This window comes from Bubalus bubalis, chromosome 11 (assembly GCF_019923935.1).
Source record: "Bubalus bubalis isolate 160015118507 breed Murrah chromosome 11, NDDB_SH_1, whole genome shotgun sequence".
NCBI lineage: Eukaryota > Metazoa > Chordata > Mammalia > Artiodactyla > Bovidae > Bubalus > Bubalus bubalis.
The window spans coordinates 15,917,548-15,939,341 of record NC_059167.1 but is presented as its reverse complement, the minus strand read 5'-3'; the positions used below and the strand labels follow the sequence as shown (position 1 = coordinate 15,939,341).

The 21,794-nt window shown below is 41.6% G+C and overlaps 1 protein-coding gene across 14 annotated transcripts in view; it reads left to right on the top strand.

The window, feature by feature from the left end:
• Nucleotides 1-18,638, top strand: part of TTLL5 (tubulin tyrosine ligase like 5) — a 315,903-nt gene extending 297,265 nt beyond the window's left edge. For all 14 annotated transcript variants that reach the window (XM_006052845.4, XM_025296474.3, XM_006052853.4 and 11 more), the window contains one exon: nucleotides 17,987-18,638. Coding sequence is in view for 2 of the 14 variants with exons in the window: in XM_006052849.4 (XP_006052911.4) it covers nucleotides 17,987-18,009 (23 nt within the window). In the remaining 12 variants the exon portion in view is untranslated. The remainder of the gene's footprint in view (nucleotides 1-17,986) is intronic.
• Nucleotides 18,639-21,794: the final 3,156 nt, after the last annotated feature.

The following is a 21,794-nucleotide window of genomic DNA, read 5'->3' as shown; positions in this document are numbered from 1 at the left end:
GCTTATTTGTAAAGCTTTTGATCTCTCCATCATATCTAAATGAAAGTCTCGCCAGGTACTCTTGGTTGCAGGGTTTTCCCTTTCATCACTTGAAAGTTTCTGCTGAAAAGTCAGCTGATAGTGTTATGGAGTTCTTCTGGTTGTAACTTGTTGCCTCTCTCTTGCTGCTTTTAATATTCTCTATCTTTAATGTTTGCCATTTTAATTACAGTGTGTCTTGGTGTGACCTCCTTTGGATTGATTCTGTTTGGGAGAGTCTGTGCTTCCTGGATAATATTTTAGAAGTCAGATTCAGATGATGGCTGAACATTAAATTCAGAAAAGCCTTCTCAAAAGCCAGGGAGAAGTCAAAACTGGATGTAGAGTTTAGCAGTGGTCCTTAGAGCTACCTGTCAGTGGACAAATTCTCCTGAGGGAAAGGAGCAACAAAGTGTGAAGGAGAAAAGGAGCCAGTGGAGGAGTCCAAGGAGCCAGCCTCGAGAGGAGGCACCTGGGTATTTCATAATCTCAGAGAACCACGTAGGAGAGGTCAAGAAGGTGGGCATGATCGATGAACTCAGATGCTAAGACAGGTGATATTTAATTCCCTGTGAATAAGATTTTGTTAAATGTGGTCATTTTCATATGAATACTGTCCTGTAGATCCCTTTACAATTTTCAGAATGTCTTCATGTGAATTATCCTATAAGAATCCACTGAAGTACACAATTTCTATCTAACAGTAAAGAAAAGGAAACTCAGAGAGATGGTGATTTTCCTAAGGTTACTGCTGGTACCACTTACTTTCTCCACGTGATCAGTCTTGGGGAAGCTGAAGGCTGGTTCAGAGATGCCCGGGGTGGGAGGTTGTTCCCCTCTGGCGCCCAGGAGGCTTGTCATCCCAGCGCTTGTGCGCTCATTCAGTACCTCCTGGGAACAGTATTTGCTGGCCCCTCTCAGCTTCCTGTGAACTGCTGAGGAATTTGATTGTCTAGACTCTAGAGCAGTGGTTTTTAAACTGTGGGTCATGACCTACGAGTGGGTCATCAAATCAATTTAGTGGGTCACAGCCAGATCCACAAGAGCCCGCGCCTGCCTCTTCTTGGTCCTGCCTTCGGTGACTTCACGTTGCTTACTTGAACTCAGCTGTGGTGGAAAACAGCCAGCAACACGAAGTTGGGGCTTTTGTTTGCTTATTTAACCGCAAAGGGCCAGTTGTTAAACATTTACTAGCATACCACTGGTTGTAATGGTCAATTCTTCCTCCCTCCCCCCACAGTGGAACAGAATGGGGTAGAAAGAAAAAACACCCAGTTCCATCTATGGTAAAAGTAAGAACTGTTCTGTGAGACTTTAAGTCATAAAGCTACTTATGGGTGTGTTCACATGAAATGCAGTTTTTATACTATGTGTTGCAATTTTTAAAAAGCTTGAAAGTCACTGGTTTAGGGTCCCTTCATTTACTTTCCTCAGGTAATTGAACATCTGCTCTTCTCCTGATCCTTGGTATCCAGTAGCTTTTTTGAAGTAATGCTGCATTTACTATAGGAGGAATGAGACTGAAGTTTTATCAGGCTAAAAATAATTGTTCTAGAATAGGAAAGATCCCTCTATACCTCAGTGCTTTTGAACTCAAAGCTATATAAAAATTTCTTCTTAAACCTAAGATTTTTTACAGTGATCATGAATTTTTCTTATAGTCAGAAAACAATAATCATTATTAAATTCCAAAGATTAGAAGGTTAGTAAATAGAAGAAATCAGATTAAAGTTCATAGCATTGTGTTACTCTGCCACTCTTCATTTCTAGAACTCTCTATAAAGAAATTAAATCCTTTTTTAACTTTTTATTGTTACTATATTTTTTCTTAATTTTATTGAAGTGTAGTGATTTACAATGTTGTATTAATTTCTGCTGTACAGCAGTGATTCACTTACCCACATGTATACTTTTTTATATTCTTTTCCATTTTGGTTTATTATACTACACTGAATATAGTTCCCTGTGCTATACAGTAGGGCCTTTTTGTTTATCCATCCTATACATACCAGTTTGCTTCTACTGATTCCAAACCCCCAGTCCTGTCCTTCTCCCCTTCCCTCTGCCCCTTGCCAACCACAGTCTGTTCCCGTATGTCTGTGAGTCTGCTTCTGTTTTGTAGGTAAGTTCAGTTGTGCCATATTATAGATTCCACATACAAGTTATAATCGTGTGGTATTTGCCTTTTCCTGCCTTCACTTAGTGTGACAAGCTCTAGGCGCATCCCTGCTGCTGTAGATGTCATTAGTTCACTCTGTGTATGGCTGATTAATATTCCATTGTGTGTGTGTACACAGTATCTTCTGTATGCGCTCATCTGTCAGTGGACATTTAGGTTATTTCCATGTCTTGGCTGTAAATAGTAATACTGTGAACATTGAAGTACATTTATCTTTTCAGATTATACTTTTGTCTCAGTATATGCCCAGGAGTGGGATGACTGGATCATATGGCAGTTTTGGGGGGCTTTTCTGGTCGTTCAGCTGGTAAAGAATCCACCTGCAGTGCAGGAGACCCTGGTTCGATTCCCAGGTCATGAACATCTGCTGGAGAAAGGATAGGCTACCCACTCTAGTATTCTTGGGCTTCCCTGGTGGCTCAGATGGTAAAGAATCCACCTCCAATGCAGGAGACCTGGGTTCAATCCCTAGGTTGGGATGATCCCCTGGAAAACGGAATGGCTACCCATTGCAGTATTCTTGCCTGGAGAATTCCACGGACAGAGGAGCCTGGTGGGCTACAGTCCATGGGGTTGCAAAGAATTGGACGCGACTGAGCACCTTTCACTTTTTGTGGCAACTCTAGTTTTAACGTGCCCCCACACTGCTCTGCATAGTGGCTGCACCAGCTTACAGCCCTACCAGCAGTGTAAGGGGCCCTTTTCTCCATACCCTCTCCAACTCTTATTATGAGCAGGCTTTCAAAACTACAGGGAGGTAATACCACCTCACACCAGTCAGAATGACCATCATTAAAAAGTCTACTTCATTAATTAATTTCTTATGCAATTAATTACTCTCTTATGCAAATCAAAACTACAATGAGGTACCATCTCACACCAGTCAGAATGGCCATCATTAAATTTGCATAAGAAATCAATTATTTTCAAGAACGTAAAAACCTTCTTTGAAACAAATCATTTCCCTTTTAATAATTTAGTGGTATATTTTATAAATCCAGACTTATTTACAGGTATATTATATATAAACATTTTACATATAGATATTATATATGTCCATCAACAGGGGAATGGATAAGAAAGCTGTGGTACATATACACAATGGAGTATTACTCAGGCATTAAAAAGAATACATTTGAATCAGTTCTAATGAGGTGGGTGAAACTGGAGCCTATTATACAGAGCGAAGTAAGCCAGAAAGAAAATCACCAATACAGTATACTAACGCATATATATGGAATTTAGAAAGATGGTAACGATAACCCTGTATGCGAGACAGCAAAAAGAGACACAGATGTATAGAACAGTCTTTTGGACTCTGTGGGAGAGGGCGAGGGTGGGATGATTTGGGAGAATAGCATTGAAACATGTATAATATCATATGTGAAACGAATCGCCAGTCCAGGTTCAATGCATGATACAGGGTGCTCAGGGCTGGTGCACTGGGATGACCCAGAGGGATGGTATGCAGAGGGAGGTGGGAGGGGGGTTCAGGATGGGGAACACGTGTACACCCATGGCAGATTCATGTTGATGTATGGCAAAACCAGTAAAATATTGTAAAGTAATTAGCCTCCAGTTAAAATAAATTTATATTAAAAATAAAAATAAAATTTAAAAAAACATATAAAAATATCTAAACATATATAAATATATATATATATATCTCAGATATACTTAAGTGAATTATGCTTCACAGCTAGATAGTTGTAGATAGATTGTAGAATTATTAATAGATCCCAAGCAGTTTTATTTAGATCAGCCTTGCAATTTTTAAATTTTCAAAAAGAAAGGAAATTATTAAATGTTCATGCCAAAAAAGGGCTTCCCTGGTGGCTCAGACAGTAAAGAATCTGCCTGCAGTGAGGGAGACCCTGGTTCGAAATCTGGATCAAGAAGATCCCCTGGAGAAGGAAATGGCAATCCACTCCAGTATTCTTGCCTGGAGAATTCCATGGACAAGAGGAGCCTGGTGGACTCTAGTCGATAGAGTCGCAAAGAATCAGAACACAACTGAAGCCAAAGAGCAAGCAGCATGAGCATGCCAAAAAAAAAACCCTCTATGCAAGTATGTTAAATAGTCTGCCCTTAGTATACTCGCTATCTGAGCTAGCAAAGAAGCCGCCTGCAGTGCAGGAGACCTGGGTTCGATCCCTGGGTTTGGAAGATCCTCTGGAGAAGGGAAAGGCTACCCACTCTAGTATTCTGGCCTGGAGAATTCCATGGACTGTATAGTCCATGGGTTCGCAAAGAGTCTGACAGGACTGAGCAACTTTCACTTTCACTTGAATGTAGCTAAAAAAAAGAAACACTTCTGACTGAGTGACATCTGAAAGTCATTCTCATAGATTTGTATCTTTCTGTTCCATGCTGTAACTTTATCACACTCATCTTAGGGTTTATTGTAATAAGAAAATGAACCCGAATAAGCGTAATACGGTTTTTACAGGTCTGTAAGAATGAAATATACGTTCAGAGTTTCATTGGGTACAATTTTCTGAGAAGAATTAGGCTTATTGTCTATGTGACTTTAGTTCTTTACAGGAGAGTTCCTTTAAACGGCAATTAAAACTATTCAGTGCTCATTTGCAAGTAGGAAGCACATCCCCCCACCGTGGATGGTCTCTTGAGCCCATGTTGGTGTTGGCATCAGGGAGTTACACCAGGTGCCTGTATTTTTCAGAAAGGCAGGAGCATTTCTGGGAGGGTGTGAGAGCCCGATAGTGCTGCCACGGTCGGTCAGCTCCCTTCTCCCGTGTGACTGCTTTTCAGCGTCACTCGGGGGCTCTTTGCTCTGAACAAACCCCTTGCAGCTGTGCCTGGTGCTCCTGTGTGTCACCCGGGCAGGGCTTCCTGAAATGGATCTTTGCTTTTGCGCCTGTGTTGTTCACTCCTGCATACTCGAGCTGTGCCCAGGAAGGTAGGGGGGAGGCCAGCAGGTTGGCCCTCACTCCCCAGCTGTCTCCTTTCCCCTGTGTCACTCAGGATAAAAATAAAGTGATTCATTCACTCTCTTCCTTACCAAACCAGAATGCTGCCAGGGTACTACCAGGGCAACTCAGATCAGTTGGAAAGGCCTTAGGGGCAAATCTAAGGCACAACTTTAAAAACTTTGTGCATTTAGGTAATTTAAAAAATTAAATTTCTCTTACTCACTTCAGACTTTGCGGGGAGAAAGATCACTCTAGTTATATCATGGTGGTTGAGGTCCAGGCTGTCTATTGGAAGAGAGGTCGTGATGATGTTCTGTCTTTTCTCAATTAGAAAAGCCATGATCAGAGGATCTCACTGGAAATCTGCACCCCTTTCCTTGAGACAGCCGACGCGTGGTAGAGCGCTGGTCTGGAGCGTGATTGCTGCTTGTCACACCAGGCCTTTTGACGCTTGAAGAAGCACAGTCTGTATTGTTAGTTGGGAGCCTTTTGCTTCCCACTGGGAACTGTGCTACTGATCATTTCCACAGCAGTCAGCAAAGTGTTCACCATGCAATCCCCCTGTAAATACTCGCACACCAAAATACTAGGAGCTCGGGCCACATAAAGATTTGTAAGACATGGTCTCTGCCCTTAAAAGAGCGTCGCAGGGGAAGTGAGGGACACGTGCAAGACACAGTCCCCTCCCCCTACCCACCCCCCAGAAAAGGTGCAAGAAACTCTTTGGGGCAATTTAGAGAAGTCTGTCCGGAGGAGGCAATGGCACCCCACTCCAGTAGTCTTGCCTGGAAAATCCCAAGGACAGAGGAGCCTGGTGGGCTGTAGTCCATGGGGTCGCTAAGAGTCAGACATGACTGAGCAACTTCACTTTCACTTTTCACTTGCACTGGAGAAGGAAATGGCAACCCACTCCAGTGTTCTTACCTGGAGAATCCCAGGGACGGGGCTGCCTGGTGGGCTGCCATCTATGGGGTCGCACAAAGTCGGACACGACTGCAGCGACTTAGCAGCAACAGCAGCAGGGAAGTCCGTCAACCATTCTGCTCAGGGAATGTGTGCCTTAAAGCGAGCGTGGAGTGTGGATCTGCTGGGCCGCCTCTCCTCCCAGGTGCCTCCAATGGCATGGTTCACCTTCGCAAATGTTGCCCCATGTTTAAAAATATTTTTATTCACTGTATTAAAGTAACAGAAGGCAGTTACTTTAATCTGGTGCTAGGCTGGAAGAAAAATTGGGTTTGCTGGACTCTGATAGTTGCCAAACCAGTATAATGTAGTTTACAGGTGCTTTATGATTTTCAAAAGTAACTCTGATGTTATGCCTGTGTTGCTTCTTGACTTTAGAACTAACCTAATAAGATATAACTTTATTTGATAAAAGCCAAGTGTATAAATAGATAGATAGTATGATCCATAGACATTTGACCAAAAAACAAGAAAGCATTTCCACACTAGGACATCAAAGCAAAAAAGAAAATGGGATAACTTCAATGGCTGTTTTTTTTTTTTTTTTTTTTTTTAAGTCCTACAAAAAAGCATTGGGCTGTGATCATGGCCACAGAGGCAGGGAGGGGAAAATGCAGTAACATTATCATTCTATACCCTTCCTGCCCCAATTATCCAGCACCAGGTCATTAGGCAGGAGAAGGGATGGAAGCAGCTCTTGACCAGAATTATGGCAGATGTAAGGGACAACAGGCCAATCTCAAGGTGAGAGTCTAACCGGAGACCTTTCACATAAAGATGGGACCCCACGGGGCTATCTCCTCCTTGGAAAGTTTAACCAGAAGTAAACGACCCGCCCACCTGACCTCTGCTGCTCAGGCACTGAAAGAAATTGCCTGTCTTAAACCTTGGTGGGGAGTGAGATGGAGTAGGGGACTCTCACCTGTCCATTTACAACCCTATTCCCTAGGTGCTCCAAAAAACTTCACACTGAGAATTTCGTTTAAGTAGTCCTAAGCTAGTAGTAGCCCAAGGCACCCAGTAGAATTAAATACTTTTTTTTTTCCTGGAGAAATCATCCTTCAACTCAAATCTCAAATAATTCCCACAGGTAACGTTTTAAGAACCATGGTATCACAGTTTAGCAAAGAAGGAAACATGGCGCCATAAGTAAAAGTCAGCAAAAGTAACAGCTAACACTCTCAGACCTGTAAAAACTAAGATACTGAAATAACTAGACGTACAATTAAAAAAATACTTCTCAAAGACAAATATTGTATATTAATGTATATTTATGAAAGCTAGAAAGATGGTACTGATGAACCTATTTGCAGGGCAGCAATCTATTTCTGTTTTATTGACTATGCCAAAGCCTTTGACTGTGTGGATCACAATAACCTGTAGAAAATTCTGAAAGAGATGGGAATACCAGACCACCTGACCTGCCTCTTGAGAAACCTGTATGCAGGTCAGGAAGCAACTGTTAGAACTGGACATGGAACAACAGACTGGTTCCAAATAGGAAAAGGAGTACATCAAGGCTGTATACTGTCACCCTGCTTATTTAACTTCTATGCAGAGTACATCATGAGAAATACTGGGCTGGAAGAAGCACAAGCTGGAATCAAGATTGCTGGGAGAAATATCAATAACCTCAGATATGCAGATGACACCATCCTTATGGCAGAAAGTGAAGAGGAACTAAAAAGCCTCTTGATGAAAGTGAAAGTGGAGAGTGAAAAAGTTGGCTTAAAGCTCAACATTCAGAAAACTAAGATCATGTCGTCTGGCCCCATCACTTCATGGGAAATAGATGGGGAAACAGTGGAAACAGTGTCAGACTTTATTATTCTGGGCTCTAAAATCACTGCAGATGGTGATTGCAGCCATGAAGTTAAAAGACGCTTACTCCTTGGAAGGAAAGTTATGACCAACCTAGACAGCATATTCAAAAGCAGAGACATTACTTTGCCAACAAAGGTCCGTCTAGTCAAGGCTATGGTTTTTCCAGTAGTCATGTATGGATGTGAGAGTTGGACTGTGAAGAAAGCTGAGTGCTGAAGAATTGATGCTTTTAAACTGTGGTGTTGGAGAAGACTCTTGAGAGTCCCTTGTACTGCAAGGAGATCCAACCAGTCCATTCTGAAGGAGGTCAGCCCTGGGATTTCTTTGGAAGGAATGATGCTAAAGCTGAAACTCCAGTACTTTGGCCACCTCATGTGAAGAGATGACTCATTGGAAAAGACTGATGCTGGGAGGGATTGGGGTCAGGAGGAGAAGGGGACAACAGAGGATGAGATGGCTGGATGGCATCACCAACTCGATGGACATGAGTCTGAGTGAACTCCGGGAGTTGGTGATGTACAGGGAGGCCTGGTGTGCTGCGATTCATGGGGTTGCAAAGAGTCAGACACGACTGAGCGACTGAACTGAACTGAACTGAATAGAGACGCAGACATAGAGAACAGACTTATGGACATAGGCAGGCAGGGGGTGGGGATGAATGGAGAGAGTAGCATGAAAACATATACACTAACATAAGTAAAACAGCCAGTGGGGATTTGCTGTATGACTCAGGGAACTCAAACCAGGGATCTGTGACATCCTAGAGGGGTGGCATAGGGTGGGAGGTGGGAGGGAGGCTCAAGAGAAAAGGGACATACATATATACCTATGGCTGATCCATGTTGATGTATGACAGAAACCACCACAATATTATAATTATCCTTCAATTAAAAATAAATAGATTTTTTTAAAAATAGCTAAAAACAAACACAAAAAAACTTGCTCATATGTTTAGAGAAATTAAAAGAGGGAATGAAACTATGAGTAAAACCAAGAGATTAAAATTATGACCAAATAGATTTGAAAAAGAACTAAGTAGCACTTTCAGAATTGAAAACAATATAGTAATTAAAGTTTAAAAATCAACAGATGGGCTTCAGTACAGATTAGATCCAGCTGAAGAGAGATTCAATGAGCTGAAGTTGTTTTTAAAGAAACTATCTGAAATGTAGTACAGAAAAAAATAATAAAATGGTGGAAAACCAAGCGAGAAGCCCTAATAGATATCTAATTGGAGTTCTGAAAAGAAAAATGGGACAGGGGCAATATTTGTAGAGTTAATGGCTAAAAGCTTTCCAAAGCTGATGAAAGATACACAAATCGCAGTGAATCGCAAGAAATCCACACCTAGACACACCATACTTAAACTTTAGAGTACCAGAGACGAAGGAAAGGCGTTAAAAGCAGCTGGAGAAAAAAGAAGGCTTACCAAAGGATGCCAGCTTACTTCTCAACAGAGATAGTGGAAACCTTACCATTGATGACAAGAAAGAATTACCAGACCTAAAGCATGTTTAAAGCATTTCACAGATGAGGATGAAAAAAAAGACACTTTTTAACATACAAAACCCTGAAGAATTTGCCCCTAACAAACCGCCACAAAAGGAAAGAACCTAAAGAATGTATTTCAAATAGAGAAAGATGATACCAGAAAAAGGTCTGAGATGCAAGGAGGAATTATGAGCAAAGACTGTGTAAAAATATGGACAAATATAAACATAATGACCAGTGAAGTAATAATGATGTTCTTGTGAGGTTAAAAGGGAGAGGAAGGGAATGAAAATATCCAACATCAATATCATATAAATCAAGAGAGAAGGTATGATCAGAGTCAGAGGCATCTAACCCAACATGGTACAATGAAAAGATGAAGATATTGATTAACTTCAGCCATATATACTTTATACAAATGCAGAAGTGAGTAGAGTAATTACTAAAAGATTACAAATGTGAAACTTCCAAAATAGTAGAGAGGAAATGAGATGATAAAAATGATAAATCCATAAGAAAACACAGAAAAGGTGGAACAAATAGCACGATTTAAGAAATAAATAAAAATATTAGTAATTACGGAAATGTGAATGAACTAAATGTTCCAGTGAAAGTCAGACTGATTCATTGGACACATATTTACTGAGCATCTACTATGTGAAAATTCCATGGACAAAGGAGCCTGGCTGGCTGCAGTTCTTGGGGTCGCCAAAGGGTCGGACACAACTTAGCACAAAACCGCACTATGCGCCACACATGATGGTCAGCACTAGGCACACAGCTCAGAGCAGTGGACAAAAGAACCAAAAATCCCCAGTGGGAGAGAGAGACGGGAAACCAAATAAGGAACACAAGTAGTACATTAGATAGTGGTGAGTGTTCTAGAGAAAAAGCGAAGCCATGAACGGAAACGGAATGAGGAGAAGCACTATTCTGAACAGTAGCCAGGAAGGGTGGCGTTTGAGTGAAGACCTGAAGGGGGTGAGGGCCTGAACTGGTGGTGATGAAGGGAGGGAATTCCAAGCAGAGGGAACAGCGCGAGTGCCTGCCTTGAAAGGGATCGTGGCTGCAGCGTTTGGAAAAGACAAGCAGGCCAGTAGGGAGCAGGGAAGAGTGGGCACAGATGGGCCTCAGGGATGATGAGGGGTCAGATCCCGAAGACCCCACAAGCTAAGGAAAGGACCTGTACTTTCCTTTTGAGGGAAGTGCGAGCTGTCAGAGCGTTCGGGGTAGAGGCGTGCAGGAGCTGACTTTGGATCTAATATCATCTCTGTGGCTGCTGCATCAGACAGGGCAAGATAGTAGCAGGGGAGGTGGGGAGAAGTGTTCAACCAGAAGAGGATATATTGTCAGCCTCGGTTTTAAGCAGCCACTTGTAGACTGTTTAAAAGTAGAGATACATCTCAATCATAAGTATATAAAAAAGCATGAAAGGAAAAGTTGGAAAAAGATATACTAGGAGAGTGCAGTTATAGTCATCAGACAAAATAGATTTTAAGGCAAAAAGTATATTGAAAAATAAAAAGGACCACTACATTTTGGCAAAAAGTTCGAAAGATTCACCAGGAAGCTAACCTTTCCTTGTGGACTTATTTTAACTAGCATATTGACTGATTTTTAAAATTAAATAAAATGAATAGTTATAAATATATATATATATATTGGGCAGAACTTAACAGACCACAAAGAGAAACAGACAAATCCATCGTCGTTATGGAATGTTTTAATGTGACTCAGTAATTGCTAGATCAAGCAGTCTGAAAATCTTGAAAACATTTTAGGAATTTTGAACTACTCAGTTAACAGACTTGACATAATAGATATTTGTAGAACATCATGCTGTGTAAGTGCATAATAAACATTAGTATCTGTAGAGACTATGTAGTAGGCTTTAAATCAAAGACCATCTTCCTTGATCACAGTCCAATAACAGAAGGATAAGTGGAAGAGTCTCATGTGTTTAGAAATTAAGAAAGAGTTAATTCATCAAAAAAATCGTAGTTAGGAAACACTGTTTATCAAAACCTGAGGAATATTAAAGGCAAAATTATGCTAGGGAAAGGGGAGAGGCTGAAAGTTAATGTGCTAAGTGTCTGATTTAAGAAGTTAAAAAAAGAACAACAACATAAATTCAAAGATGATAAAGATAAAATAGGAAATTAACAAAATAGAAAATAAACATGGGGTTGTGAGGAACAAATAGAGACATTATACATCCTTCAGAGATAAAACAGGTGGTAGGAAGATACTATGAATAACCTTGTTTTGATACATTTTTAAAACTTTGTTGAGATGGATGTGTGTGCTTAGTCACTCAGTGGCATCCAACTCTTTGCAACCCCATGGACTAGCCCACCAGGCTCCTCTGTCCATGGGGATTCTCTAGGCAAGAATACTGGAGTGGGTTGCCATGCCCTTCTCCAGGGGATCTTCCCAACCCAGGGATTGAACCCAGGTCTCCCACATTGCAGGCTGATTCTTTACCATCTGAGCCACCGGGGAAGCCCAGGAATACTGGAGTGGGTAGCCTGTCCCTTCTCCAGGGGATCTTCCTGACCCAGGAATCGAATTGGCATCTCCTACATTCCAGGAAGCTTCTTTACCAACTGAGCTACCAGGGATGGATACAATTTTAGTATTTAGCTTACAAAAATTTACTAAATATAAAGCCCAAATATTCTTTTACTTATTAGGAAACTGAGTCAAGAACAAGTCTTCTCACAAGCTCAACCCTAGGCTTTTATAGTTTTACTGGACATTCAAGAACCACATATACGAATCTTCTATAAACTGTTCCAGAGTCAAGGAAAAGGGGGAACACCCTAACTCTTATTATCGTCTTAATATCAAGACCTAACAGAACCCCAAAAGTTCTGAAATTATAATTTCTTAATTGTGGATATAAATGCAAAAAAATCTGGCTACAGCATTAGCGAACTGAGCCCAACAATGTTAAAAACAAAAAAAAATCATGATCAAGTTAGGGCCACCCAGAGCTTCAAGGATTGTGTCATATTTAAAAATTGACTTGTAATTTTCTGCAGTAATGGATCAACAGGGAAAAAAAATCATATGCTCCTCTCAATGGATACAGAATGAGCATTTGATAAATTCAGTACTTTCATGACTTAAATAAAAAAAAATTCCTAGCTAACTCAGAAAAGAACCTAATAATAGAATATCTCTACAAAAAGTCAACAGTAACTATCATACTATTAGTTAGGAAACCTTGAAAATATTTCCTTTAAGGTGCAGAACAGGACAAGGGAACCCATCACTTCTATTGAGTGTTGTACTGAAAGTCCTGGTCAATAAAGTAGCACAAGGGAAAAAGTGAAGAAAGGACTGAAGAAAATCTGTCATTATTCTCACATAATGCATCTGTCTGATTGGAAACCCAAAACAAGTGTTCAAGTAAATTTTTAGCTTTATAAGCATTTTCCAAAATCGATTACAGATTATAGAAAAGAGAGCCTTTGTATCGGGCTTCCCAGGTGGTGGTCGTGGTAAAGAACCCGCCTGCCAGTGCAGGAGACATAAGAGACGCGGGTTCCATCCCTGGGTTGGGAAGATCCCCTGGAGGAGGGCTTGGCAATCCACTCACGTATTCTTGTCTGGAAAATCCCATGGACAGAGGAGCCTGGCGGGCTACCATCCAAGGGCTCATGACAAAGAGTCAGACACAACCGAAGCTACTTAGCACAGAACCTTTGTATCAAAGTTATAATCATGAAAACATATAATATACCTAGGGAAGAATCTAACAAAAATAGTTAAAACCTAGTGTTTAAAAAGTTACAAAGCCCTGTGTAGAGTCACTTAGAAGAAAGAAAAAAAAAAAACAGTGAAGAGAGATACATGTTCATAGATTAAAAATCAGTTTGGTAAGATGTCAGTTCACTCCAAAATTGATCTGTAGGCTGGAGAAGAGGATATTAGTTGTTCATTTTTTAAAAACTTAAATTGATTCTGAAATTTACCTAGAAGAGAAAAAGGCCAAGTATAACCCTTACACTCTTACAGAATAGTAATGAGAGATAGGGGGCCACATGTGACTTGTCTTACCACATAAGCAGAATTATTATCAAGGTAAAGAAATTAAGAAAATGTGGTATTGGCACAGTAAACTGTGTTTCTTCTACATGGAAACAGTGTATGGTAGAGAAATACTGCAGTTAAAGGAGGAAAGGGTAGATTTTTCAATAAATAATGCTAGGAAAATTTGTTATTGTGTAATAAAAACTGAAAGTAGATATGTGCTTGATACTGTACACAATTTTAGTTTGGATTAAAATACTTAAATACAGAAGCAAAAGTGTCCATATTTTATAAGACAGTATATGACAATATATAATGTAAGGAAATGCTTTCTCAAATCAGATTCCAGAAGTGCAAACTAGAAAGGTGAAAACTGATCAATTTGACTTTGTTCAAATTAAGAACTTCTAAGACACCCTAACTATGTGGGGCGGCAGGTGGGGGGGGTTGATTTGTTTTCCTTTTATCCTTGTGTCCTTATCTACATGAAATACATGCTAAAGTATTTATGGATAAAATGATGTGTTATCTTGGGTTTTCTATAAAGTATTCCAGAAGAAAAAGCATGCACGGGGAGAGAAATGAAATAATTGTAGGATGCTGATGGTGATCAAACCTAGAGGATGGGAACAGGAAAGTGTCTGATACTCTTCTAGTTTGTGTGCATGTTTGAAATTTTTAATTTAAAGAAGAGTTTTAAAGAAATCATCTGTTTTTTATGGTGACTGCCCTGGATATTCTAGAAGTCTTTTTTTTTTTTTATTTTTTTTATTTTTAAACTTTACATAATTGTATTAGTTTTGCCAAATATCAAAATGAATCCACCACAGGTATACATGTGTTCCCCATCCTGAACCCTCCTCCCTCCTCTTAACATTTGAAACAAAGTCATTTTCTGGAAAGGTCGCTTGTTAAGTGTATATCTAAAAATGCAACCTAATTTTTATCTCAGAATAGGACTTTACTTATAAATTTATAAATCATGAAACAAGCTCTACAAAAAAAAGATACTCTAAAAAGATTGAAGAAACAAGTCACAAACTCAGTGAGGGTGTTTGTAACATACCTTCAAAAACTTACTGTCCAGGTATTAAGCAAAGAACTTTAAAAATCAGTAAGTAGTTTCTTAGATATGACATCAAAAGCATAAGCAACAAAAAGAAAAGAAATAGACAAACTGGACATCATCAGAATTTTTACATTTTGTGCTTCAGAGGACACCATCAAAATGAAATGACAAACCACAGAATGGGAGAAAATATTTGCAATTATGTATATAATAAGGGACTTATATCTAGAATATGTAGAGAAGTCTTACAACTCATTAATTGAAAAGACAACTCAGTTTTTTAAATGGGCAAAGGATCTGAACAAGACATTTCTTCACAGAAGATATACATGCAAATAGCATATGAAAACATTCTCAAAGCATTAGTTTCTAGATAAATGCAAATCAGAACCACATCAGAATATCATTTCATACCCACCAGAATGGCGATATTCAAAAAAAGACAATAACAAGTGTTGATGATGATGTGAAGAAATTAGAAGCTTTATGCTCTGCTTGTGGAAATCCAAAATGGTGCACCTACTTTGGAAAACAGTTTGGCAGGTCCTCAAACCGTTAAACATAGAATTACCATTATAACCCAGCAATTCTACTCTTTCGTATGTAACCCAAATGAAGACATATGTCCAAACAAAAACTTGAACTTGAATGTTTCAGTTCAGTTCAGTTCAGTCGCTCAGTTGTGTCCAACTCTTCGTGACCCCATGAATCACAGCACGCCAGGCCTCCCTGTACATCACCAACTCCCAGAGTTCACTCAAACTCATGTCCATCAAGTCGTGATGCCATCCAGCCATCTCATCCTCTGTCGTCCCCTTCTCCTCCTGCCCGCAATCCCTCCCAGCATCAGAGTCTTTTCCAATGAGTCAACTCTTCACATGAAGTGGCCAAAGTACTGGAGTTTCAGCTTTAGCATCATTCCTTCCAAAGAAATCCCAGGGCTGATCTCCTTTAGAATGGACTGGTTGGATCTCCTTGCAGTCCAAGGGACTCTCAAAAGTCTTCTCCAACAGCACAGTTCAAAAGCATCAATTCTTTGGCGCTCAGCTTTCTTCACAGTCCAACTTTCACATCCATACATGACTACTGGAAAAACCATAGCCTTGACTAGACGGACCTTTGTTGGCAAAGTAATGTCTCTGCTTTTGAATATGCTATCTAGGTTGATCATAACCCTCCGTGTTTATAGCAGCATTATTAATAATATCCAAGAGGTGGAAACAGCCCAAACATCCAGCAACTAATGAGTGAGTAAATATAGTATATATACACAAGAGAGTATTACTCAGCCATTTCAGGAATAGAATACTGATACATTCTTCAATGTGAACAATCCCTGAAAACATTATGGTAAATGAAAGAAGCCAGACACAGAGGACTACATATTAAAGGATTCCACTTAATATGCAATGTCCAGAATGGGCTTCTCTGATGGCTCAGCGGTAAAGAATCTGCCTGCAAGGCAGGAGCTGTAGAAGATGCAGGTTCAGCCCCTGGGTTGGGAAGATCCCCTGTAGAGGGGCATGGCAACCCGTTCCAGTATTCTTGCCTGGAGAATCCCATGGACAGAGGAGCCTGGCAGACTACAGTCCATGGAGTCCTAAAGAGTCAGACACGACTGAGGCAACTGAGCACACAGAATAGGCAGTATTAGATAGATAATAATAGACAGAAGAGCCTGGAGTGCTGCAATCCAAGGGGCTGCAAAGAGTCTGACACAACTTAGAGACTGCACAGCAACAACAGAATAGGCAAACCTACAGAGACAGAAAGTAGATTAATGGTTACCTAGGGGTAGGGGATGAGATGTATGGGGGTGACGGCTAAGAGATGTGGGTTTTCATTTCCTTTCAATGAAAATGTTCTAGACTTGATTGTGGTGATGGGTGTACTCTGAATATACTAAAAGCCACTGAATTTTACACCTTAAATGGATAAATTGAATGGTATGGAATTATATCCCAATAGAGCTATTTAAAAACATTAAAAAGCAATAACTCAATTGGAAAATAAGCAAAAGGCATGTCCTGGAATTTTGTTGAAGTGTATGTGTAATACTAGATAAACTTGAAAAAATGCTCAACCTCATTCCTAATCAGGCAGATGCCACAGTAGGATACCATCGTATCTCAGTTGATTCACAAAAATTTTATACTCAGGCAATACCACTTTTCCACATCTAGAGAAGGCCAGGGGGTGGGGGAAGCTCTTACCCTGTCAGAGGGGGTGTGAATTGGTACAACTGCATTCAAAAATAATCTGGCATTATTTTTAGAGGGTTGGAGATGCAAGTATTTATGACCCAACAATTCCACTCCTAAGTATCTATCTAAAGAAATTCTTCCAGTTGTGTGCTGAGATCACATGTAAGAATAGCCACATAACGAAATAGCATTGTAAAATTCAAACCTACATAAAGCTGAAATATAATGTTTAGGATATGAGTATATATAGTAACCAAACCTGTTTTTTTTTTAAAGCAAACAAGGGAAAGATAAACCCAAAATTCAGGGTAGTGGGGATGGGAAAGAATTAAGAGAATCTCACTGGAGAAGGAAATGGCAACCCCCTCCAGTACTCTTGCCTAGAGAATCCCATGGACAGAGGAGCCTGGTGGGCTGCTGTCCATGCGGTCAGACAGAGTCAGACACGACTGAAGCGACTTAGCATGCGTGCATGCACTGGAGAAGGAATGGCACCCCACTCCAGTATTCTTGCCTGGAGAATCCCAGGGACAGAGGAGCCTGGTGGGCTGCCGTCTATGGAGTCGCACAGAGTTGGACATGACTGAAGCGACTTAGAGCAGCACGGGGGATTTGAGGTAGTGGTAATGCTCCTTTTCCTAAACTGGACGGAGGAGTGTAGGGATATTGGGGGCTAGTGCAAGGGATACAAGGGCAAGTGTTACCTGATAACCCCACATGGAAGGAAGATTTAGACAAACTGGAGCATACATAGAATAGTTTTTCCACGCAGTTCAGTATCAAATGCTAAAAATGCTGACTCTGAGGTTCGAAAAAAGGGTAACTTGTATTGAAGAAGCAAAAGGGATAAATGTTCTTGTGGGGGAAGAAACTAAGAGGGCTACACAAAAAAGCAGCAGCAGCAAAATGAGAGTGTTTTAGAACAGTTTCCAACAAAAGTAGTTAAAAAGAGTTCAACCCAGTGCTTGGTGACAGCCTAGAAGGGTGGGAGGGAGGTTCAAGAGTGGGGGGACACGTGTATACTTATGGCCGATTCATGGTGTTGTATGGCAGAAACCCACACAACACTGAAAAGCAGTTATCCTCCAATTAAAAAATAAACTTAAATTATTAACTGAATAGTTTTCTACTTCCAAGTGACCTTCATTTATCTGGGCCACAGCTACTTTATTCTTCAGTAACGCTAACTTATCCAAACATTGCCAGAGATTAGTACAAGCCCACATGCTCATGTCCGATACTCAGGGGTTGACTTCCTGTCTTCCAGATCCCATTCACACTAAAAGATGAAGCACAGACCCGCGGAGGAGGAACCTGCTCACTGCTCCACTACCCCTGGGTGCCTGACTCCAGTGAAGCACTCACCAGTGCTGCAAGGGGTCCAGAGTATTTTTTGCTGCTTCAGTCCCCAATGCCTTCCAGCAGAAGTGGCCGTAGACTGTTGCCCATCAGCCAGTCCAGGCTTGTTCTGAGACGACAGGGAAACGTATCAGCTGGGTTTCGATGGAACTTGGCAGCGGGGACCTTCAGCAGATGCGATATATACCCCATCTGAGCACACGTGTATCTTTTCCCTCTTTCCCCCCCTTCCCCCACCTGCTTAGGTCTTCTCTGCCCCTTTCCTGCTACCACACAGATGATATAAAAGAGGCTCTTTGGCTATTTGCATTTTGCTTCCTCTTCTTTTCCAGACTTTGCAGTATTAAGCTTTACCTCCTACAAACCTAGAATCCCAACAACATTATCTACCAAAGCTGTTCTTCCCTTTCCGGAGGGTTTGGGAGAAAGGGGGGCTTGCATCACAAGTTTCCCGGGGCGTAAAGACGAAGTCGGTGTGCCGCTGACCACATGAGCACCACGGTAAACGCACCCTTTGGAATTAACTGATTTCTAAAATTAATAAAGTAAGTCTATTTTTATTTTTTTTTTCCATTTACTAATTTGCCAACAATCAGTATTCACAAACAAGACTGAAATGGGATCAGCTTGTCATTTTATTTCATTGCTGGGCAATTTTTTAAACTTTGGTGTTAAGAAATGCGAGCTCTAAAAGAAATGTTTTATTCTTACATTTGGTTTCAGCAGATGGTGGGTCCAGGCTCTTCCCCAAGGGAAGTTCTAGCACCTGGGATGCTGGTGCCTGCGCGTGTCTCCATTACCAGACTGCAGCAGACAGGTCCTCCCATGGCATGTGAATTTGTATCCAGTTGCACAGTGTTTACCTAAACAGTTCTCAGAATGATACATCTCAGCCCCTGGCTGCTTCCTGCTTAGCCTCTGCTTTCATGCTTCCTCATCCATCCTAGGTGGACCCTAGCCAGGTCTTCTCTCTGGCTTCCACTGGTGAAAAGGTTAAAAGGTGACTGCAGAGCCCACTAAAGGTTGACTTAGCTACCGCAGGAAGCTATTGGAGGAGAATCCAGCATCTGGGGTTTCTACAACAGGGTGGTAGAGATTCAGCACTGAAATCCTAAAAAAAAAAGGACACCCAGAAAGGCGGAGAGAAGAGGGGCTCTGTTGCCTTCTTGGTAAATGAAAACAGGTCTGAGCACATGGAAGCCTTCTCTTTCTTCATGAGGGATGAAGTCTGTCAGTTGCAGGAGAGAAGAGAGAATGCATTCAGATGTTCCTGAGACTTCTGAGTCGTTTGAGGACCATCTTAATTGTTTTGCTAATTTGGTTATGAATTGATTAGTAGACAAATTAGAATTCCCCCATAGCCCCCTGCTGATGTGTAGAACTGGGAAATAAGGTGTTTGGGGAGACATACCATACAGTTCTTATAAAAGAGCATAGGAAGGTATGAGTCCAGTAAAAGAACTTCTCGACCAACTAGAGTGTGTAGAATTGCCCTAGATAACCATCAGAACTGACTCCTCAGGCTAATTGCTTATTGCAGTCACCACGTGCTGATCAAGTATAAGACCAGAATTCCAAAACTCCAGGTCTCTTCCTTCATTTACCCAAGTATTTTAATGTCCTTATTATTGGTACTGGACTTCTCTTGGTAACAAACTGAGCAAATCATATGATCCTCCCTCTTTACCCTTAAAGATAAAGAACAGAGCCCCTCTTTACCCTTCCCCTAAAAAGGCACATATTTTAAAAGATGGACAGAAAAATGGTTTAGGTTTCTGTAGTCCTATAAGTGACATGTGGAACAGGGAGGCTGCGCTTCAGACCCCTGCCCATATTTGTATCAGCTAAGATAAGAATAGAGCCCTAACACAGAAAGAAGATTTGGAATCACAGTGGGGCTGTTTTTCTTTGGGATCCTTCAGGAAACACTGCTCATGGCCTTAGTTCATTAGGGTGAACACAGAGGCCAATGTTCTAGTGATGTCTAATGAGGTTGGATAAAAAGGAGGGTTTGGAACTTCCCTGGTAGTCCAGTGATTAAGAGATTGAGACTCCATGCTTCCACTGCAGGGGGCTTGAGTTTGATCCCTGGTTGGGGAACTAAGATCCCACATGCCATAGTTTGGCCAATAAATAGCCAGGGATGGGGGGGGGGAGACGGTATTCTAGGACCTGTAAGATTATTTCCCTCTTCTCAGTTAAGCCTCAAGGACCAACAATATCAGTGATAAGGCACTACTTCTCAAAATACAGTCTCTAGGTAGGCTGGACCTAACCCAGCCAGAACAACATGTCTAAAGCTGCAGCCTGAAATTACATGTTTTAAATAAGCACTTGGGTGATTCTTTTGCCCACTGAAATTTAGGACTGCCATCAATGAACAGACTGAAAATCTGGGCTGGCTTTGCCATGGCTGATGAGCTAAGCATGCTGTATCTCCTCTCCAGACCCACGGGCTCCCTTTGGTAAGACAGGACAATCCCACCAGCGCTGATTTTACAGCCAGGACATAGTTCCTGAAATAAGAGTGGAAGTAAATGGGTGTCACATGGGATGGAGTGTGAGAGAGGAGCCCTCAGAATTGGCTGGGTGTAGACAAAGCAGGGGAGAAGGCAATGGCAACCCACTCCAGTACTCTTGCCTGGAAAGTCTCATGGATGGAGGAGCCTGGTAGGCTGCAGTCCATGGGGTCGTGAAGAGTCATACACGACTGAGCGACTTCACTTTCACTTTTCACTTTCCTGCATTGGAGAAGGAAATGGCAACCCACTCCAGTGTTCTTGCCTGGAGAATCCCAGGGGCAGGGGAGCCTGGTGGGCTGCCGTCTATGGGGTGGCACAGAGTCGGACACGACTGAAGCAACTTAGCAGCAGCAGCAGCAGACAAAGCAGGAGAAGAGTCTTAGTGACCAAATTCATGAGTTTAATTTGGGACAACTCAAGAAGGAGCAAGATGAACACACACAGAGACAGACACATACATACAGGCACCAACATATTGTACACATCCTACACCCTCAAATTTTAGCTTCAGAAAGTCTTTTCTTTTTTTAACCAGTGGTAATTTCAGTAGAGGAACATGCTAGATGGTTCCTCACTTATTGTAGTTGATTGCTTCAGGTGGACATGAAACCACAGTAGAATTGTGCGTTGCTCAGGCACCCGTGACCTCACATGAGAGGTTGAACGTGGGGCTGTGCTTTCCTTGGCCTCTTCCATTCCAAAACTCCCTGACTAGAGGCCCATCCTCCGAAAAGGAGTCCCCGGTGAGCTCTTCTAGGGTCCACCTGAGGACAGAATCAGCCTCATATTCGTGGGCCATTTGCCACAGACAGTTTCTCTCATTCTCACCTGAATTTATAGTGAATACACAAGCCAACACATTTCCATATGCAAAAATCACACCGGGTGATTTTTGCCCACAGTTAAATGGAGGTCAAATGGAGATGATTTCTGCCCAAATCTCAGCCACCGCCTCTGTGTGTCTGAGGATAACTGCTGCGAGAAGGAACAAAACACAGATGGAAGTACAGCCCCCCCCACTGTGAGACCCTGAACAGGGCGGAGGGCGGGCGGAGGGCAGCGCGGTGCGCGCTGTCCAGGGAGTTCACAGTCGGCAGTGCCTCAGCGTTCCAGAGTCTCGGCCTTCAGATTCCACTTCCCTCTGATCATTAGATGTGGGCATGGCATTAAGAAGGATACCTCACGAGTCAAGAC